The sequence below is a fragment of the Cuculus canorus genome, chromosome 10, assembly GCF_017976375.1.
Source record: "Cuculus canorus isolate bCucCan1 chromosome 10, bCucCan1.pri, whole genome shotgun sequence".
NCBI lineage: Eukaryota > Metazoa > Chordata > Aves > Cuculiformes > Cuculidae > Cuculus > Cuculus canorus.
In genome coordinates, this window is record NC_071410.1 from 22647829 (window position 1) to 22665349 (window position 17521).

A 17521-nucleotide genomic window follows, 5' to 3' on the forward strand; every position below is an offset into this window, starting at 1 on the left:
TTTCCCCAGCTTTCCTGGAGCCCCTTTCACGATTGGAAGCTGCTCTAAGGTCTCCGCAGATCCTTCTCTTCTCCAGGCTGAACAACCCCAACTCTCTCAGCCTGTCCTCGTACAGGAGACGCTCCAGCCCTCAGATCATCTCCGTGGCCTCCTCTGGCTCCAACAGCTCCATGTCCTTCCTGTGCTGAGGACTCCAGAGCTGAACACAGGGCTCCCAATCACATAGGGACATGCCACAGAGAGGTGGCCATGAAGCCAGAGCAGCTCTGAGTCAACCAGGACTGAGGTCCCTGTAGGTTATGGGGCTCCCCCAGCCAGTGCTGCTCTCCCCTAGTGAGAGCAGTGAACCAAAGCCCCGCCAGGCTGAGTTTTGACCCTTGAGGGGCTTAAAACTCTCCGTGACATTTCAGTAGTTACATCAGTTCAGGATTTGGCCCTTAAGCCTCAACTTGTTGGGCTGGGGCTTGCAGAGCATCTAAGGACTCCTCAACCAGGGGAAGAGGGAGAGTGGGTCAGAAGAGCTGGTGAGGGTTTGAGGGTTCCCTCCTCTGGAGATGGAGGAGACAGCCCTTGTTGGAGCATGTTCAGAGCTGAGAACTGGCTACTCCTGCATCCTGAAATGCAGCCACCACTCAGCATGCGAGGAGGTGGGTGGGTGGCTGGCCCTGGTCACGCATGGAACTCAAGCAGGTCCTGCCTCTTCTTCTACCTGATATGAAGTAATCCCACCCATGAAGCAGCATGGTCCCCATGCACTATAAGTCACCCCTCATTTCCCTTCTTTCTCCTTTCCCAATGACCCCTGGGCTCTGCCCTCCCTGCCCCACATTTCTTCCGGAGCAGACGTGTGTTTCGGGGTGACGGCTCCCTGCAGGGTCCATGTTGGCTCTCCTCGCTCCTCCAGCTGCTGGTTGTGCACGTGTCCTTCCTCTCGACCCCTGCTCTCTGGACCCATCACTGCAGCCTGGCTGGGTTGGCGTCGTAGGAGCAGTTTGTAGTGGGTTTCCTCCACAAGCTTCCCTTCACCCAGGCTTGCTTTGCCATGAGGTGGGGGTGGAAACAGAATCATAGGATTGTAGAACAGTTTGGGTTGGAAGGGACCTTAAAGATCATCTAGTCACAAACCCCCTGCCATGGGCAGGGACATCCCACTGGATCAGGCTGCCCAAGGCCCATCCAACCTGGCCTTGAAAACCTGCAGGGATGGGGCAGCCACAGCTTCCGTGGGCAACCTGTGCCAGTGCCTCACCACTCTCATGGTGAAGAAATTCTTCCTTATATCAAGCCTAAATCTGCCCCTCTCCAGTTTACCTGTTCCCCCTTGTCCTACCACCACAAGCCTTTATGAAGAGTCCGTCTCCAGTTTTCTTGTAGGCCCTTTTCAGGTACTGGAAGGCTGCTATAAGATCTCCTTGGAGCATTCTCTCATCCAGGCTGAACAACCACAACTCTCTCAGCCTGTCCTCATATGGGAGGTGCTCCAGCCCTCTGATCATCTTTGTAGCCTCCTCTGGACCTGTTCCAACAGCTCCATCTCCTTCATATATTGAGGATTCCAGAACTGGACACAATACTCCAGATGAGGTCTCACAAGAGAGGGATAGAGGGGCAGAATCCCCTCCCTCGCCCTGCTGGCCACGCTGCTTTTGATGCAGCTCAGGACATGGTTGGTTTCTGGGCTGCGAGCGCACATTGCCGGCTCATGTTGAGCTTCTTATCAACCAGCACCCCAAGTCCTTCTCTGCAGGGCAGCTCTCAATCACACCATCCCCCATAGTGTACTGAAATTGGGGATTGCCCCGACCCAGGTGTAGGATCTTGCACTTGGCCTTAATCTCAGTGCTTTGGTAGCCCTGAGCCATATTTATTAGGTGGGCATAAAGCTGCAGTAGTCCTTGCAGAAGGAGCCAGGCATGCGGGGCTACTCCATGCTGCTTCTCTGCCCAGCATGCAGAGGAGCTGTGTGACCAGATACCATGGTCCAAACATGGGGAAGTAGGTAAGTAGTCCCTTTATCTGCTTTTATTGCCTTTGTAAAAGATTTCGCCAAGCCTTGAATAATGCGAGCTCCATGCAAATGCCTTTGGATCCCTGATCTAATCACTTGCTCCCTGAACGGGTGTCTCCAGTGGGCTGTGATGTGCGAGGGGAGAGAATGATGGGAAGGGTGTGGAGTGGGCTGGCGGTTTCCTTGGCATCTTCTGGATAGCAAAAAAAGTTTTTCCTCTTACTCTTCTAGCAGAAAGGCAGCACTGATGCTGTTTGGGGGCTGCGGGTCCCCCATTCCCCGCCTCCTGGGAGCCTGATCAGAGTGAAGCTGCAGGAGCAGAGTGAAGGTGGTGGGACCCAAAGTGGACAGGAGATGTGGAGGTGGACGCTGAAGGGCTGAGGGTTCATATATTACCAAATGCCCCGGCCAGTCTTTCAGCTTGGGCTGATTGTTGATCTCAGGGCCCACTCTCATAATTTTCTGATTCTATCACTGGCAGAGGCTGCCCTGGGAGGTGGTGGAATCTCCATCCCTGGAGGGGTTTAAAAGACAAGCAGATGAAGTGTTTAGGGATATGATTTAGCAGTGGATGGGTATGGTTGGACTCAATGATCTCGAAGGTCCTTTCCAACATTCTATGATTCTACTTCTACCACCCTTTGCTGTCCTCACTCTTACTCTGGGAAGGGGCTGCTGAACCTCTGGTGACTTGTCTTGGAGAGACCTGCCTGGGGAAAACCCTTCCCATTCCCCTCTGTGCTGTGAGTCAGGATGCTCCTGAGACAAGGAGATCTTCCAGCCCAAAGCATCTGCCAAGCCCACAAGCAGTTTTGCCCCCTGTTTGACAGCTCAGTGCATGCCTCCATGCCCATCCTCTGCAGGCACCAGCCCTGCCCTGGCAAGGAGCTGTTGCCCCAGGCAAGCTGCTTTCTTTGGAACTGGGAAAGGGCACTGAGCTAGGAGAGAGATGACTATTTATTTCTAAAAGAATCCAACTAGAAATGAACCCTCCTGTCTGTTCTCATTAAAAAAGCTCAGGGCCTTCAGAGCCAGGTGGAGGGGTGTCAGATGGGGCAAGGGTGCACGTGGGAAGCAGAGGGAAGCCTGGAGCTACAAGAACGTGGTAGCTTGGGGCTGCTCTCGTGTCTTGGTGACAGGAGGTTTGCAGAGCAGCCAAGCCTGCAAACGAGGGCTGGACCAGAACTAGAACTGTGTGAGTAAAACTGAGTGGATGCCAGGTAAAAAAAAAATGCTTCCTGAGACTGGCTGAGGAGTTGTTTTTCACTTCTGATGTTTCCTGGTCTGTGCCCTAGGAGGGCTGGGTCAGCTGAGCCTGGAAATCTGTTTCTTCAGCGCTCAGTGGTGCAGAGCAAGTGCAGGAGAGCAGGAGAAGGTGTTTTGCTGGTTGTTAGCAAGAGCCAGGAGTGGGAGAAACCAAGCAGGGAGCACCTGCATGGCAGTGTGTGTTGTGTGCCTGGGATTTTTCACTTTGACCCTTGGGTTTGCTTCAGCTTTGCTGCAGGAATTCCAGTATCTGGAGGGTCCTACAAGAAAGATGGGAAGGGACTTTTTACATGGGCATGGAGTGGCAGGATGAGGGGAATGTATTTAAATTGGAGAGGGGAAGATTTAAATGAAACGTTAGGAAGAAATTTTTCACAATGAAGGTGAGGAGGCCCTGGCCCAGGTTGCCCAGAGCAGTGGTGGCTGCCCCATCCCTGGAGGGGTTCAAGGCCCAGTTGGATGGGGCTTGGAGCCCCTGATCCAGTGGGAGGTGTCCCATGGCAGGGGGTGGAACTGGATGGGCTTTGAGGTCCCTTCCAACTCAAACCATTCTGTGATTCCATGGTTGAATGTGCAATTCAGTCATGTTATTTTCCCATGTTTTCCAAGGGTGATGGGGCACACAGGACCTGTTGGATTAGCATAGGCTGGATCCCCTCTCGAGTTTGATTAGCGACAGAGCATCCCCCCGTGGTTCCGTTGCTCTGGAGCACAGCTCTGGTGCTGGGGCTCAGCTTCCCGAGGCTGCTCCTTTAAGGCAGCTTTGTTTGCTTGAGCAGCTGATGATTTCAAACATGTGTTGGCTACAGGATCTTCAGCCAGGAAGCAACACAACACCCCCACCCCCGGGGGAGGTGAAATCATTGCATGCAGTTCAGGAACGCCTCTGCTCATCTCCCTGGTGCATGCAGTTCAGGAAGCCTCTGCTCATCTCCCTGGTGTGCCCTCTCATACGTTTGTTTTGTGATTTGAACTGATTGATTCCTGTGCCAAGAGTTTTTGGGGTCCTGACAGCAGGACTCAGCACCCCAGCAGCGCTGCCTGACAGCGCCCAAGAGCTGATGCCACCGTAACTGATGCTACAGTTCCTGTCTGCCCCAGACCACCAGGGAACCAGCAGAAAATCCCCTCCTTCCAACAACCCTTCAAGTCTACACGATGGGAGGGATCTGGTTTCTTTGAGAAACCCACAGAGAAGCTCTTCTTTCTCAGGCATATCCAAGATAGCCCTCCAGAAGGGGAGCCCCAGGAACAGGAGAAGCAGGACAATGTGAACCTGGTGCAGGGGTGATCCTGGAGGGTCTGTGAGTGTGAGCACCTCCCAGCACAGGGGGGTCCAGCTGGGCCTGCCTGTTTGGGTCAAGCTGTGCTGATGCTCTCAGAAAGACTTGTGGAAGAGTTGTTTTAGGCTTTATGACCAGTCCGACCTGTCTCACCCCTTCTGCCCTTCCTCCCCTATGACCCAGACCCCCCCATTCAGGGGCTGGAGTGCAACCAGAGGAGGGGAATGGAGCTGGGGAAGGGGCTGGAGAACAAATCCTATAAGGAGCAGCTGAGGCTGTTTAGCCAGAGAAGAGGAGGTTTATACAGTTCTCTGCAGCTCCCAGAAAGGAGGTTGGAGTGAGGTGGGTGCTGGGCCCTTCTCCCAAGTGACAAGTGATAGGACGAGAGGAAATAGCCACAAGCTGCGCCAGGGCAGGCTTAGACTGGATATTAGGGAAAATTTCTTCCCTGAAAGGGTTCTCAGGTGCTGCAATGGCTACCCATGTAGGTGGTGGAGTCCCCATGCCTGCAGGGATTTAAAAGCTGGGCAGATGAGATGCTCAAGGATCTGGTTCAGTAGTGGACAGGAATGGTTGGACTTGATCTCAAAGGTCTTTTTCAACCTAAACAATTCTATGATTCTGTGGCACTCTACCTTATACTGCATCCTTTCCTGCCCTGTGGCAGTGTGTAAACCGTGGTCCCAGCAACCCATTTCAACGGACACTTTGCTTCTCGTCTTTGTCCTTTCCTCTAAACTCACTGGATGGGAACTGAGTTGGCCTCAAACTGCCCAGTTTGGACTGGTCCCTTGGCCAGACCCATGCAGAGACTTCAGCCTGCCCCCCCAAGAGGCCTCAAGACCCTGCTGTCCTGCAGATGCAGACAGGCCGATGCAGCCAGACACCGCGTGCTCTCCCTCTGCGAGGTGCAGAGCCCCTTTGCTTTGTTCCTGGGAATTTGAGAACCATGCAAGACACGTGGAGGCTGCAGAGCCAGGGAATGGACCATTTTCAGCCAAGTCATGGTTGGAACTGACTCAGAGCTTCCCACCACAGGTTTCCTGCTGGCTCAGGGCTTTTTCATGCCCTCCTCCCTCCCCAGCCCAACTCCTTGTGAGGTTGCGCAGATACGTTTCCCATCCGCAGAGCTGCAAGAGGCCCCTTCCCCTCATCCAGGGGGCTCGCAGGGGAAGCGTGTACTCACTGCCTGGTTCTGGCTTAGTAGAAACACCCTTTTGAGGTGAGTCTTGCTCATTCTGGTTCGTTGTACGCCTGGCTTTGGCTGCGCAGTGCCGAGGGGCAGCGGGTTTGGCCCCTCTGTCTGCTCTCAGTGGAGCAAAAGCAGCCTTCGTGCTGCCCCAGTGCATGCTTGCCTTGGGGCTGCAAGGGGAGGACATCAGCCATGAGGTCCCAGCCTCTGCACCCAAAGCCCTCCCAGTGCTTGGGCTGGAAGCAGCTGCCAGTCCTTGTTGGCTCATCAGGTCACTCCTTCCCTGGGGCCAGGGTTTGCTTGTCCCTGTTATCAGGGGGGGATGGAGACCTCCCCTGCCTGGCTGCATCAGGTCATCTCCAGAGGTTGCTAGGGGGCTGCAAAACCCAGGCAATGAGTTGGGATGAAGACCTCCCTTGCTTGGCTGCATCTCCAAGAGGTTGCCAGGTGGTTGTGATGAGTCAAAACAACCTGGAGCTCCCTTTGCCCTCTGTGGCCCAAAAGGTTTCTTGTCCCAGCTTAACAAATGAGTCCAGCTCTTCCAGCCTCACACAGTGCCAGGAGTAGGGGTGGGGGCTGGAGGTGTTGGTGTTCACCCTGATGCAACCCAACAGGTTGGCTTAGATGGGCAGAAGCTGTTCCTCACTGACCAGAAACTACCACAACCAAAAGCTTTGATGCAGAGCTGGGCTTTGTAGCCTCCTGCAAACCAGCAGGATCTGGGCTGATTTGGCTCAGTTTCTCCTCTCACACAGCACAGCTCAACCCCAGGATCCGTCACTGCACCCTGCAGGAAGCTGTCTCCATCCTAGGGCTGCTCCTGCCATCCCTGAGCTGGGACACAACGCCTAGTTTCTCCTGGGCTGTAGAGGGTAAAAAGAGCTCCAGGTCGTTTTGATTCATCGCCTGGGTTTTGCAACATGCCTGGCAAAGCAGAGCATAAAAACAACCATGAGGAAAAAAGACAGCCACAGTGCAGTCCAGCTGGGGTCTGGGTGTGTCAGCTGCTGGTCTGTGCCAGCCTCCTGTCCAGGACCTTCATAGCCCTGCTCTCCTGGTTCTCCTTCAAGGAAGCTGTCTCTGCTCTTGCTCTCACAGCAGGGAATGAAGCAGCCCAGTATTGGGCACCCCCTCCATGTCCCCCACCTTCCACTGCTGCCCATAGCATCCTGCTGCCCAGGATTACACCCATGCACGTCTCTGCATAAAAGGAAGCTTCCCACCACAGCTGAGCCCCTCACTCCAAGGACATTGAGGGGCTGGAGCGTGTCCAGAGGCAAACAGAGCTGGGGAAGGGGCTGGAGAACAAACCTTATGAGAAGTGGCTGAGGGACCTGGGGTTGTTTAGCCTGGAGAAAAGGAGGCTGAAGGGAGACCTCATCACTCTCTGCAGCTCCTGGAAAGGAGGTTGGAGCGAGGTGGGCTCTTCTCCCAGTAACAAGTGATGGGATGAGAGAAAATGGCCTCAAGTTGCACCAGGGGAAGGTTAGATTGGATATAAGGGAACATTTATTTACCAAAAACCTGGTGAAGCCCTGGCAGAGACTGCCTAGGGCAGTGGAGGAGTCTCCATCCCTGGAGGTGGAGGAGTCTCCACCACCTGTGGATGTGGTGCTTAGGGAAATGGTTTAGTGGTGGAGTTGGCAGTATTAGGTTAAGTGCTGGGTTTCATGATCTTAAAAGTCTTTTCCAACCTAAGCAATTCTATGAGTCTGTGATGGCAGGAGCAGGGCTGCTCCCTGCTTTGCTGATGGGAGTTTGCTCACATGGCAGCAGAGGGATGGATAGAGGGGGGAAGATTTGAGCCAGCTCCATAAAGACACAATCTGGCAAGCTTCCTAGGGCTTCACATCCTGCCAACCAGCAGCACCCTGCATAACATCACAAGGTGGGACTGCTTCCTCCTGAGACACTCATGAGACCTGGAGCACTCATAGGCTTGGGTAGGGGATGAAGAGCCATTTGCTGTCTGCATCTTCTCTTTGTTGGGCCCTCTCATCCCAGCTCTTCCCCTTGTCTCCTCTGACAGCTGATCTTCTCGCTCCCTCTAGTGGGACAGTGATGGGGCCTCCCTGCCTTCACACACAGCTGTCTCCAAGTTTCTCCTCTTGATCGTCCCCTTTCCGTGTTCTTGATGTCTTTCTGGAGATCTTCCTCTGGCCTGGATGGGGCCAGTCCCTGGTCTGGCCCCCCCTCTTCTCCCTGCAGCCCTGCTCCCCTCACTGGTACCCATGGAGGGAGCAGAACATCCTCCAAGAGACAACCTGAAAGCCTTGGTTTCATTAGAGGCTGGCGTGCGGTGGCTCAGCTGCCAAAAGGTGTGAATTCATGGCCTGGGCAGATCTAAGCTTCCTCTTCCCAGCTGCAGCCACATCAGGCATGTGGCCTCTCCATGCTGGGACAGCTCGCAGCTCCAGGAGCACCTTAAAGTGGCTGCGTTCAACCCAAATCAAGAGATCCTGGCACATCATATCCCCTTCAAGGAGATGCAGGCTGCAAAGCCGCTCTCCAGCCAGGTGTAGGGACGCTGGTTAATGCTCCTGGGACAAGCAGCTCAGAGAGCCGATGCTCACAAAGTTCCACCCTCTCTTCCTTCGGCTCCTGGAGGCAGCGGGGTCCTGACGGCTTGAGAAGCACGGCAGCCCTGAGCTGTGCACAGGCCTTGATCCCTGATCACCCAGGAGGTGATCTCTGGCCTCGACCCACATTGCTGGTAAGGCGTGATTGACCTCCCAAGCAGCCACATTGCCCTCACGCCACTGTTGTGTTACCTGCAACAACCACTTCGTTGTGGGACTAAGGGGAGGCCAGAGGCAGAAATCCAAACATGTTTTCATCACGGAATGGTTTGGGCTGGAAGGGACCTCAAAGCCTATCCAGTCCCACCCCCTGCCACGAGCAGGGACACCTCCCACTGGATCAGGGGCTCCGAGCCCCATCCAACCTGGCCTTGAACCCCTCCAGGGATGGGGCAGCCACCACTGCTCTGGGCAACCTGGGCCAGGGCCTCCCCACCCTCACAGCAAAACATTTCTTCCTCAGATCTCATCTCAATCTCCCCTCTTTAGCTCAAAACCATTCCCCTCATCCTGTCCCTGCCTTCCCTCACCAAGAGCTCCTCCCCAGCTTTCCTCTCGTGTCCAGTTACAGCAGCATCTGGGGGGACACTGGGAGGTCACCCAAGCACCAGCAGCCCCCTCCACGCTGCTGACGGCCTTGGAAGGAGTCCGAGGGGACCCAGTCCTTGCTCTAGGCTCTGAATGATGCTGGAAGGAGTCTGAACCTGCCCTCAGGAGGAACTTCTCCTGCACGGGGGGCTCTCAAACCAGTTTGACTCAGCTTCGTGTTTCTCAACATATAAAAACCTCCATGGTTGGTTGTGCCAGATACCAGGGGCCACTGGACCACACAAAGCACCACAGCGGGCTTTGCTGCCGTAAAACAGCTGTGTCTATGCTGCTGAGGGGATGGGAACAATGCGGGGAAGGGGGAAGAAACCCACAGGACAGGAGGTGCTCGGGGCGGGTGCCGCCGCCGATGCTGCCGGTCCTGCTCCTCCTTTTCGTCCTGCCGAGCCCCGGCAGCCCCGCAGCCGGTGGGGGGGTCACAGGCCAGTGGTTGTCCCTCTCCCTCTCCTCCTTTTCCCTTCCTTGTCTCCCTCTCCCTGGAGAAAGGAGAAGGAGAGAAATCATAGAATCATGGAATGCTTTGGGTTGGAAGGGACCTCAAAGCCTATCCAGTTCCAACCCCTGCCATGGGCAGGAACACCTCCTACTGAGCTAAGGTTGTTTTCAAGGATGATTGGGAAGGTGTTTGTGGGCTTTCTCATCTCTGAGAGCAATTTCTTGCCAGTGATCCAATGGGAAATAAGCTTTTGTGCGTGACAAGGGCTCCTTTAGCTTGGTCACCCCTGGGTTTGTGCCCCTGGCAAAGCGGGAGAGAGGAAAAAGGACCTCCTGCTTTTCCATGTTGCTGCTTAAATCTAGAAATAATGAAGTCCCCTACACCACTGTTGTAGGGCAGCTGAGCCAGGGAGGGTGTTGGCAGCCACCTCCCAGGCAGCTGAAGTTGAATCCCAGGCACTGTTTAGTGACATCTCATTTCTTTTTCAGCCCGCACACTTTCTCCATGCTACTCTGCTAACCTCAGCCCTGCATCAGAGAGGCTGGTCTCGGCCGTGGGCTGCACTGTGCTTTTGACAGTCCCGCCGCTGAACGCCACCAAAGCTGTCTTCTGGGAATACAAAACTGGCTCGCAGGAAGGAGTTATCATCAGTTATGCTTTCAATAGACCTGCCAACGCATCTCGCTTCTACGAGAATCGCACCAAGTTTAATGAAACAGACTTCTCGCTGCAGATGGTGCTTCAAAGGGGAGATGATCGGCTGTACCGGTTCCGGTCCGGATCGGATGCCACGGGCTGGTTCCAGCTGCGTGTTGTGGGTGAGTGATGAGATAGCAAACCCTTCACTGCAGCTGGAGAGCTTGAATCGCTGCGGAGGAAGGTGCTGCTCTTCTGGCACCCAGGGAGCAACTGGTTTCAATGCTGACTGTCCTTCCGTGTCTCCCCAGAACTGCTGTCTGAGCCAGAAATTGTGGGCAACTCATTGGTGAAGGCAGGAGGCAACATCAAACTGGTCTGCAACGTCCTGGGAGGGAAGGCAGATTTGTACCGGTGGAAGAAAAATGGAGAGCTGCTGCTGGGAAGCAACCACATCCAGTTTGTTGACAACACTACCACCCTGTGCATCATGAAAGCGTCGATGAATGACAGTGGCTATTACACTTGTGTGGTCCACAACGAAGTCAGCCAGAATGAAACCTCCTTCCTGCTCCATGTCCAAAGTAAGTGGGGATTTCTTCCTGATGCCCAGGAAAAGAAACAGGGGAAGCAGTCCCCAAATCTCACCCAGTGTCTCTGTATCCCTGTGCCAAGTGGCAGTTTTTTGCTTGGGGAGTGTGGGTAAAGGGTTACATTCGATCTAGGTGTAGAGACTGAATCTTTTTCTTTGCAGATGCTGCAAATGTGGTGTTGCCCATGATCCTGGCTTGTGTTTTTGTCGGCTTGCTCGCAGGTTAGTGCTGGGTGGGGCTGTATCTTCACCATGTTTTTTTGGCCAGCTGGCTGCATCGCTGGTGGGCACTGCCGCAGATGCTGCATGCGGGAAGGGATGAGGTAAGAGGAGCTGTGCTGGCTGATGGGGCTTCTCCTTGCTGGAACCGGGGTTTCATAGAATCATGGAATGGTTTTAGTTGAAAGGGACCTTAAAGACCATCTAGGTCCAACCTCGCTGCCATGGGCAGCAACACGTCCCACTGGATCAGGCTGCTCCAAACAACCTGGCCTTGAACACCTCCAGGGATGGGGCAGCCACAAGTTCCCTGGGCAACCTGGGCCAGGGCCTCCCCAACCTCACAGTGAAGAATTTCCTCCTTTTGTCTAGTCTAAATCTTCCGCCTCGTCCTATCGCTCCATGACTTCATAAAAAGTCCCTCCCCAGCTTTCTTGTAGCCCCCTCAGGCACTGGAAGCTGCTCTGAGGTCTCCTCGGAGCTTTCTCCTCTCCAGGCTGAACAACCCCAACTCTCTCAGCCTGTCCTTGTATGGAGGGTTCTCCAGCCCTCAGATCATCCTTGTAGCCCCCTCTGGATCTATTCCAACAGTTCCGTATCCTTCTTATGTTGAGGATTCCAGAAGTGGACACAATACTCCATGTGGGGCTTCACAAGAGCAGAATAGAGGATTTCCCACCCAGGCAACTCATGGGCAGGGGCTGGGGCTTTGTCACTACCATCATTTCATGCCGGGTGTCCCCAATCCACACAGGTAAGGTTGACCTCCATGGCCTTCCCTTGCCTTCCTGCTCCCAGGCGTGGGAGGGAAGGTGGTCATGAAACGCCTCCTGTGTGTCAAGAGCAGGCATGAGATTCAACTTTACTTTCCTTATCTGGGTCAACCCCCTGCATAGTCCCATGGCTCTGGGGGATGTTGTGCATCCCTTGTAGGGTCAGAGTGCCCCCAGCTGTGGTCTGCCCACAGAAGGGAAACTTGCTTTCTTACTCAGTGGCCTCGCTTCTCCTCCTTTTTTGAGCTGAAGAGACAGTCCCTGGGAAAGTGGGGATTTTAATTCTCAGATTAACAACTGCACACTTGGAGAGGGGAAAGGAAACAGAAACAGGCAAGTCTGGATGCAAGAAGAGGCTCTGGCAGTGTAAAAGAGAAGTGAGAGGTTCTCCCCAGGTGGTTTCTATGGATGTTTTGCTATTCCACGAAGTTTTCAGGTTTTTCCTGTGCAAAGCCTCCAGGTGCGGGGGTAGCGTCTCGTGTGTTCTTGTTCTTGATGCTCCCCTGTACCTGCCCACATGTCGCCAGAGCTGGTGGCCAACTCTGCTCCCCAGTCATCGTCTGGGCTGAGGCGAACAGTGGGGCAGTGAGGAGATGGGCAGGGGTGGTTTCTTCAGACGCCAAACACCAGCTGACAGGCACTCCTGGCTCAAGGTTTTCTGGCCAAGCATTGCCACGCTTTGTCTGTGCACCATCTCTAGGGTATTTAATGGAAATGATGACTGCTTTGTCCCCAGGTGTCTTCGTCTGGTGCAGGAGCAGGGACCGCCCGTGTCGCAATGGCTGTTGGTAAGATGCCTTCAGCTCCTCTCTTGGGGCTCCCCCAGCCATAGCTACAAGCCCAAAGTTATCGTTGGCTGGAACTGAGAAGTGGGGCAAGTGGAAGAACTTGGAGTCCTTTGCCAGCTTCTCCTTGCAGGTGTAAGAGGCAGCTGGGGAGTTGCTCTCCCCACTCTGGAGGCAAAAAGGATTTGCTGTCCCCCCTGTTTAGTCCCCACTGGGATTTGCTCTGGAAGTATCTGTGATTCCTCCACTCGGGCCGTAGTACTGCTGGCTGTGTCCAGCAAAGCAGGTGCCAGCATTGGGGAGTGCAGGCTCACCAGCAGCGAGGAACCTCAGAGCTCCTCCTGGTCCATCATCCTTTGCTCCATCACCTGTTCTCCCTCCACACTGGCTTTTTAATTCTCATTACAGACTTCCTGAAGTCGTGTGTACTGGGTCCTATCCCAATTCCTCACATTGCACAAGCAGCAAAAAACTCAGGCTGCGTTTTTTGGGAGAGCAGAATTTTGCCTGGAGGGGTAACACTCAGCTTCTCCTAAGTGTCTGGGGTTCAGATGGGGCCAAGCTTTTGTTTCCAGTAAAGCTTTCCAGATTTACATCAGCCAAGCTGCAGCAGCCTCCGGGGTGGAGCAGATGCAGAGGCTGTGCAGATCCACTCGGAAATGTGCTCCTTAGTGGTTTTTTTGTTTGAATTATCCAAAGGCCTCCAGAGATTCTGGAGAGTGAGTAATTCTCAACATCTTCTGGGAGCTTGCTCACTCTATGACCACAGAGTGCTGTTAACTGAAGCTTCCCGGAGGGTGAGGATAAGGATACGATCCTGCAAGGATAGCAAACTCTTTCCCATGTTGTGGCCAGTCCAAAATAAGAGAGATCCTGGTTGTTTGTTGCAGCCAGTCCCAGGGAACTCCTCCCAGGGATAAGGTGGCTGAGGTAGCTCCTGAAATTTACAGTAGAGCACAAGTCCAGCACTGCCACCGCCAGCATGTGACACTTGGCAGCTGCCTCAGAGGGGTCTAAGTGAGGATCCAAACCCAGGAGATGGCTTAGCTGGAGACCTTCCTTCTCATTGCGGGTAGAGAGCTGAGTGGCTCTCTACCTTCCTGTGGTGGCTCCCTGCCTTCCGGTGGTGGTGGTGGTAGATGCTGCCTGAGGAGCGCCACATGTCTGATGCTGTCCCAGCCTCTTCTGGGCTCACCTCTGAAATGGAATTACTTGGCCTGGCATCTTCACCCTGGAGAAAACTGGTTGCTCTCCCAGGAGTGCTGGACCTCACTTGCCACCTGGGCTGTACATGTGCTGGTGCAAGCTTGTCCTTCCCTTTGGCCACTCCTAGGGGTGATGGACCTTGCAGGTCATCAGGCCAGGGTGTTTGCACCCATCTTTCATTCTGATGGGAACAACCCCAGGTCCAGCACCAGGGCTGGGTGTTTTCACAGAATCACACAGAATCACAAGGTTGGAAAGGACCCATTGGATCATCGAGTCCAACCATTCCTAACACTCCCTAAACCATGTCCCTAAGCACTTCATCCACCCGTTCCTTAAACACCTCCAGGGAAGGCGACTCGACCACCTCCCTGGGCAGCTGTTCCAGTGCCCAATGACTCTTGTGAAGAATTTTTTTCTGATATCCAACCTGAACCTCCCCTGACGGAGCTTCAGGCCATTCCCCCTTGTCCTGTCCTCTGTCACTTGGGAGAAGAGCCCAGCTCCCTCCTCTCCACAACCTTCTTTCAGGTAGTTGTAGAGAGCAATAAGGTCTCCCCTCAGCCTCCTCTTCTCCAGGCTAAATAACCCCAGCTCTCTCAGCCCTGGTCTGGCTGCTGGGTGCTCACTTCTCTCTCAGAGAAGCTGGTGGCTCAGGAACTTCTCTCCTTGCTCCGGGTTGCTGTCAGGAAACGGAGAGCACAGGTGCATGTCTCTGTTGCTTGGGTCTTGTTTATAGACCTGCTTTGCCAGCAAAGGGCTTTTCTGGCCAGGGGAATGGTGGGTTTCCCTCTCCTTGGAGTTACCCTTTCTCTTTGGAGAAGTGCACCTGGGAAAGGCTGAAATCATGCCTCATGGTGTGAGCAGTCTCTGAGAGGTCGTACACCTCTTTCTGGGGCACACAGGGAAATCACGGGCAGGCAAACTGGCTCATGGCTTGACCATCTTGGATGCTGCCTACTGTGTCCAGGGGAGATAACCAGGTATAAAGGGGCCGGCAGCACAGGGCCATCTTTCAGCCTGGGTTTTCGTGTTGCAATTAAAGCGTCCAAAGAATCAGAGCAGTTTGGGTAGAGTAAACCAGATTTCAACGTCAGTTTTAAGCTTCAGTGCAGGTTGCCAAGCTCCCTGTCGCACTCGCAGGTGTCAAATAAATGCAGCCACATTTTACAGGAAATACTTCTCTAAGGTTTTTGGAGAGATGTCTGTAAATCGTTTGGGAGATGTGGTTTTTAATATCCATTGCTGCTAATAAAAGTGTGTGTTACCCCAGGTGATATTGTTGTGATCATCAAGGGTGGAGTATCTAAAGCTAGCAGAGAGATGTGCTCCCCACTGTTGGTACCTGTGTGGGATTCAGGATTTGTGGTGGGTTGCAGGTGGTGGCAGACCTTGAAGATGCTGGATTTCACCCCATGTTCAACTCTGTGGGAAGAGCCGCTGTGCCCAGGGAGGACATCTGGCTCCTGCATTCCCACTGGAACAGCTGCCCAGGGAGGTGGTGGAGTCCCCATCCCTGGAAGTGTTTAGAAGACGGGCAGATGAAATGCTTAGGGCCATGATTTAGTAGTGGACAGGTACAGTTGGACTTGGTGATCTCAAAGGTCTTTTCCAACCTAGGGATTCTATGATTCCCCATCCTATCCTTTTCCTGGGCAGCCCGGATCCTCCTGTGGCAACTGCAGTTTGGGGAACTGAGCTGGGGTTAAAACCAACCCAACAACCTTGTGCTGAGGCCAAGTGAGGGTATTTTTTACCTGAATCAGTTTGCTGAGTCACAGGAACCTGGCAAGCAGCTGTTCTGGCACAGCCCATAGTCCCAGGGATAGCTGGGCTTGGGAGAAGATGCCACTGAGGTTGGAGACGTTTCTGAGGTTCACCCTGTGGATCATTTACAGGGGAAGTTTCAGTCTGGAGGTTAATCTGGTGGCCTTTTACGTGGATTTATGCACAGTAGCTGTGTTTGAAATCAGAAAAGCCTTCTGCAGGCCATAGGAAATACCTTTGTGCATTGTAACAGCCAAATCTGGTGGGGAAAAACAGCCTTTGGGAAGGACAGTACGAACATGTGGAGTTTCGATGTGCTCTGAATAGATGAGTCCCTGTTTGAGTTTGCCAAGCAAACAGATTCCTACTGGTAAAGCATGTTGGTATTTCAAGTTACTACAAAATTACACCCAGAAAAGCAAGTGTATGTTTATATTTCAAACTATTTTATTGCCTATGATTAAGCTGATCTGTGATTAATTTGTTGTATGAATCATAGAATCTTGGAATGGTTTGGGCTGGAAGGGGCCTCAAAGCCCATCCAGTTCCAACCCCCTGCCATGGGCAGGGACACTTCCACTGGATCAGGGGGTTCAAAGCCCCATCCAACCTGGCCTTGAACACCTCCAAGGATGGGGCAGCCATCCCTGATTCTTCCCAAGATCTCATCTCAAACTCCCCTCTTGCAGCTCAGAACCGTTCCCCTCATTCTATCCCTGCGGTCCCTGATCCAGAGCCTCTCCGCAGCTTTCCTGGAGCCCCTTTCAGGTCTGGAAGCTGCTCCAAGGTCTCCCCACAGCCTTCTCTCCTCCAGGCTGAACAACTCCAACCCTCCAAGCCTGTCCTCATATGGGAGGTGCTGCAGCCCTTGGATCATCTCCATGGCCTCCTCTGGACCCATTCCAGCAGATCTATGTCCTTCCTGGGCCAAGGACTCCAGCACTGGATGCAGGGCTCCAGGTGGGGTCTCGCCAGAGCAGAGCAGAGGGGCAGAATCCCCTCCCTCGCCCTGCTGGTCTCACTGCTCTGGATGCAACCCAGGACACGGTTTCTCAGTTATGAGAGCACGTTGCTGGCTTGTGTTGAGCTTCTCCGCCATCAGCACCCCAAGTCCTTCTCAGGGGTGCTCACAATACATTCTCTGCCCAGCCCGTGTATATGGATTATTTGAAATGCTACTCGTATAATGCTCAGCTAATCACTCCCAGGAGCGAGGCCAATTGGTGATGGACAAAGTCTCCCTGTCTGGATGATCCATGCCAGGGAATCAGGAGTCAGTAGGGGGGTGCCATAGAGAAGTCTTCTCTGGGGAGTCTCCACTTCGGATGGAAATGAAGTGTTTTTTACACCATAGAGACATGAGGGGGCGTAGGACACCGCTATTTGGAGCAGGAGTTTCTGTTTCACCCGGAATGATTATTTTCTATTTTTCTCAGACCAATTTTTGCTTTCCCAGGCTGGTTCTCTCTTCCTTCAGCTGAAAGAGACAAGACCTTACACCAATTCCTGCTTTCTCAGTCTGTTTTCCACTTTTTTTGAATAGTTTTTCCCTATCCAAATACTAAGGATGGGGCTCTGAACAACCTCATCTGATTGAAGGTGTCCCCTGTCATGCAGGGGCGTTGGCCTGCATGATCTGTAAAGATTCTTTCCCAACACAAAGCCTTGTGTGATTCTGTGATTATAAGATTTGCCTTGCAATAAGACAAGAATCGTAGAACCATAGAATCACCAGGTTGGAAGGGACCCACTGGGTCATTGAGTCCAACCATTCCTAACACTCCCTAAACCATGTCCCTAAGCACTTCATCCACCCGTTCCTTAAACACCTCCAGGGAAGGTGACTCCACCCCCTCCCTGGGCAGCTGTTCCAGTGCCCAATGACACTTTATGTGAAAATTTTTTTTCCTGATGTCCAGCCTGAACCTCCCCTGGCAGAGCTTCAGGCCATTCCCCCTTGTCCTGTCCCCTGTCACTTGGGAGAAGAGCCCAGCTCCCTCCTCTCCACAACCTCCTTTCAGGTAGTTGTAGAGAGCAATAAGGTCTCCCCTCAGCCTCCTCTTCTGCAGGGTAAACAACCCCAGCTCTCTCAGCTGCTCTTCGTAAGACTTGTTCTCCAGCCCCCTCACCAGCTTCGTTGCTCTTCTCTGGACACTCTCCAGAGCCTCAA

General features: G+C 53.5%; 1 protein-coding gene across 6 annotated transcripts in view; it reads left to right on the forward strand.

Moving 5' to 3' along the window:
• The window catches only part of LOC128853108 (carcinoembryonic antigen-related cell adhesion molecule 2-like), a 55091-nt gene that overhangs the window by 6782 nt on the left and 30788 nt on the right, over nucleotides 1–17521 (forward strand). For 2 of the 6 annotated variants that reach the window (XM_054075160.1, XM_054075159.1), the window contains exons 2-4: nucleotides 9862–10191; nucleotides 10321–10593; nucleotides 10764–10823. In XM_054075160.1, coding sequence (XP_053931135.1) covers nucleotides 9862–10191; nucleotides 10321–10593; nucleotides 10764–10823 — 663 coding nt within the window. Of the gene's footprint in view, nucleotides 1–9189; nucleotides 9360–9861; nucleotides 10192–10320; nucleotides 10594–10763; nucleotides 10824–12329; nucleotides 12382–14963; nucleotides 16955–17521 lie in introns of those variants that run through there. The other 4 variants (XM_054075158.1, XM_054075157.1, XM_054075156.1 and 1 more) reach the window with 4 other exon arrangements.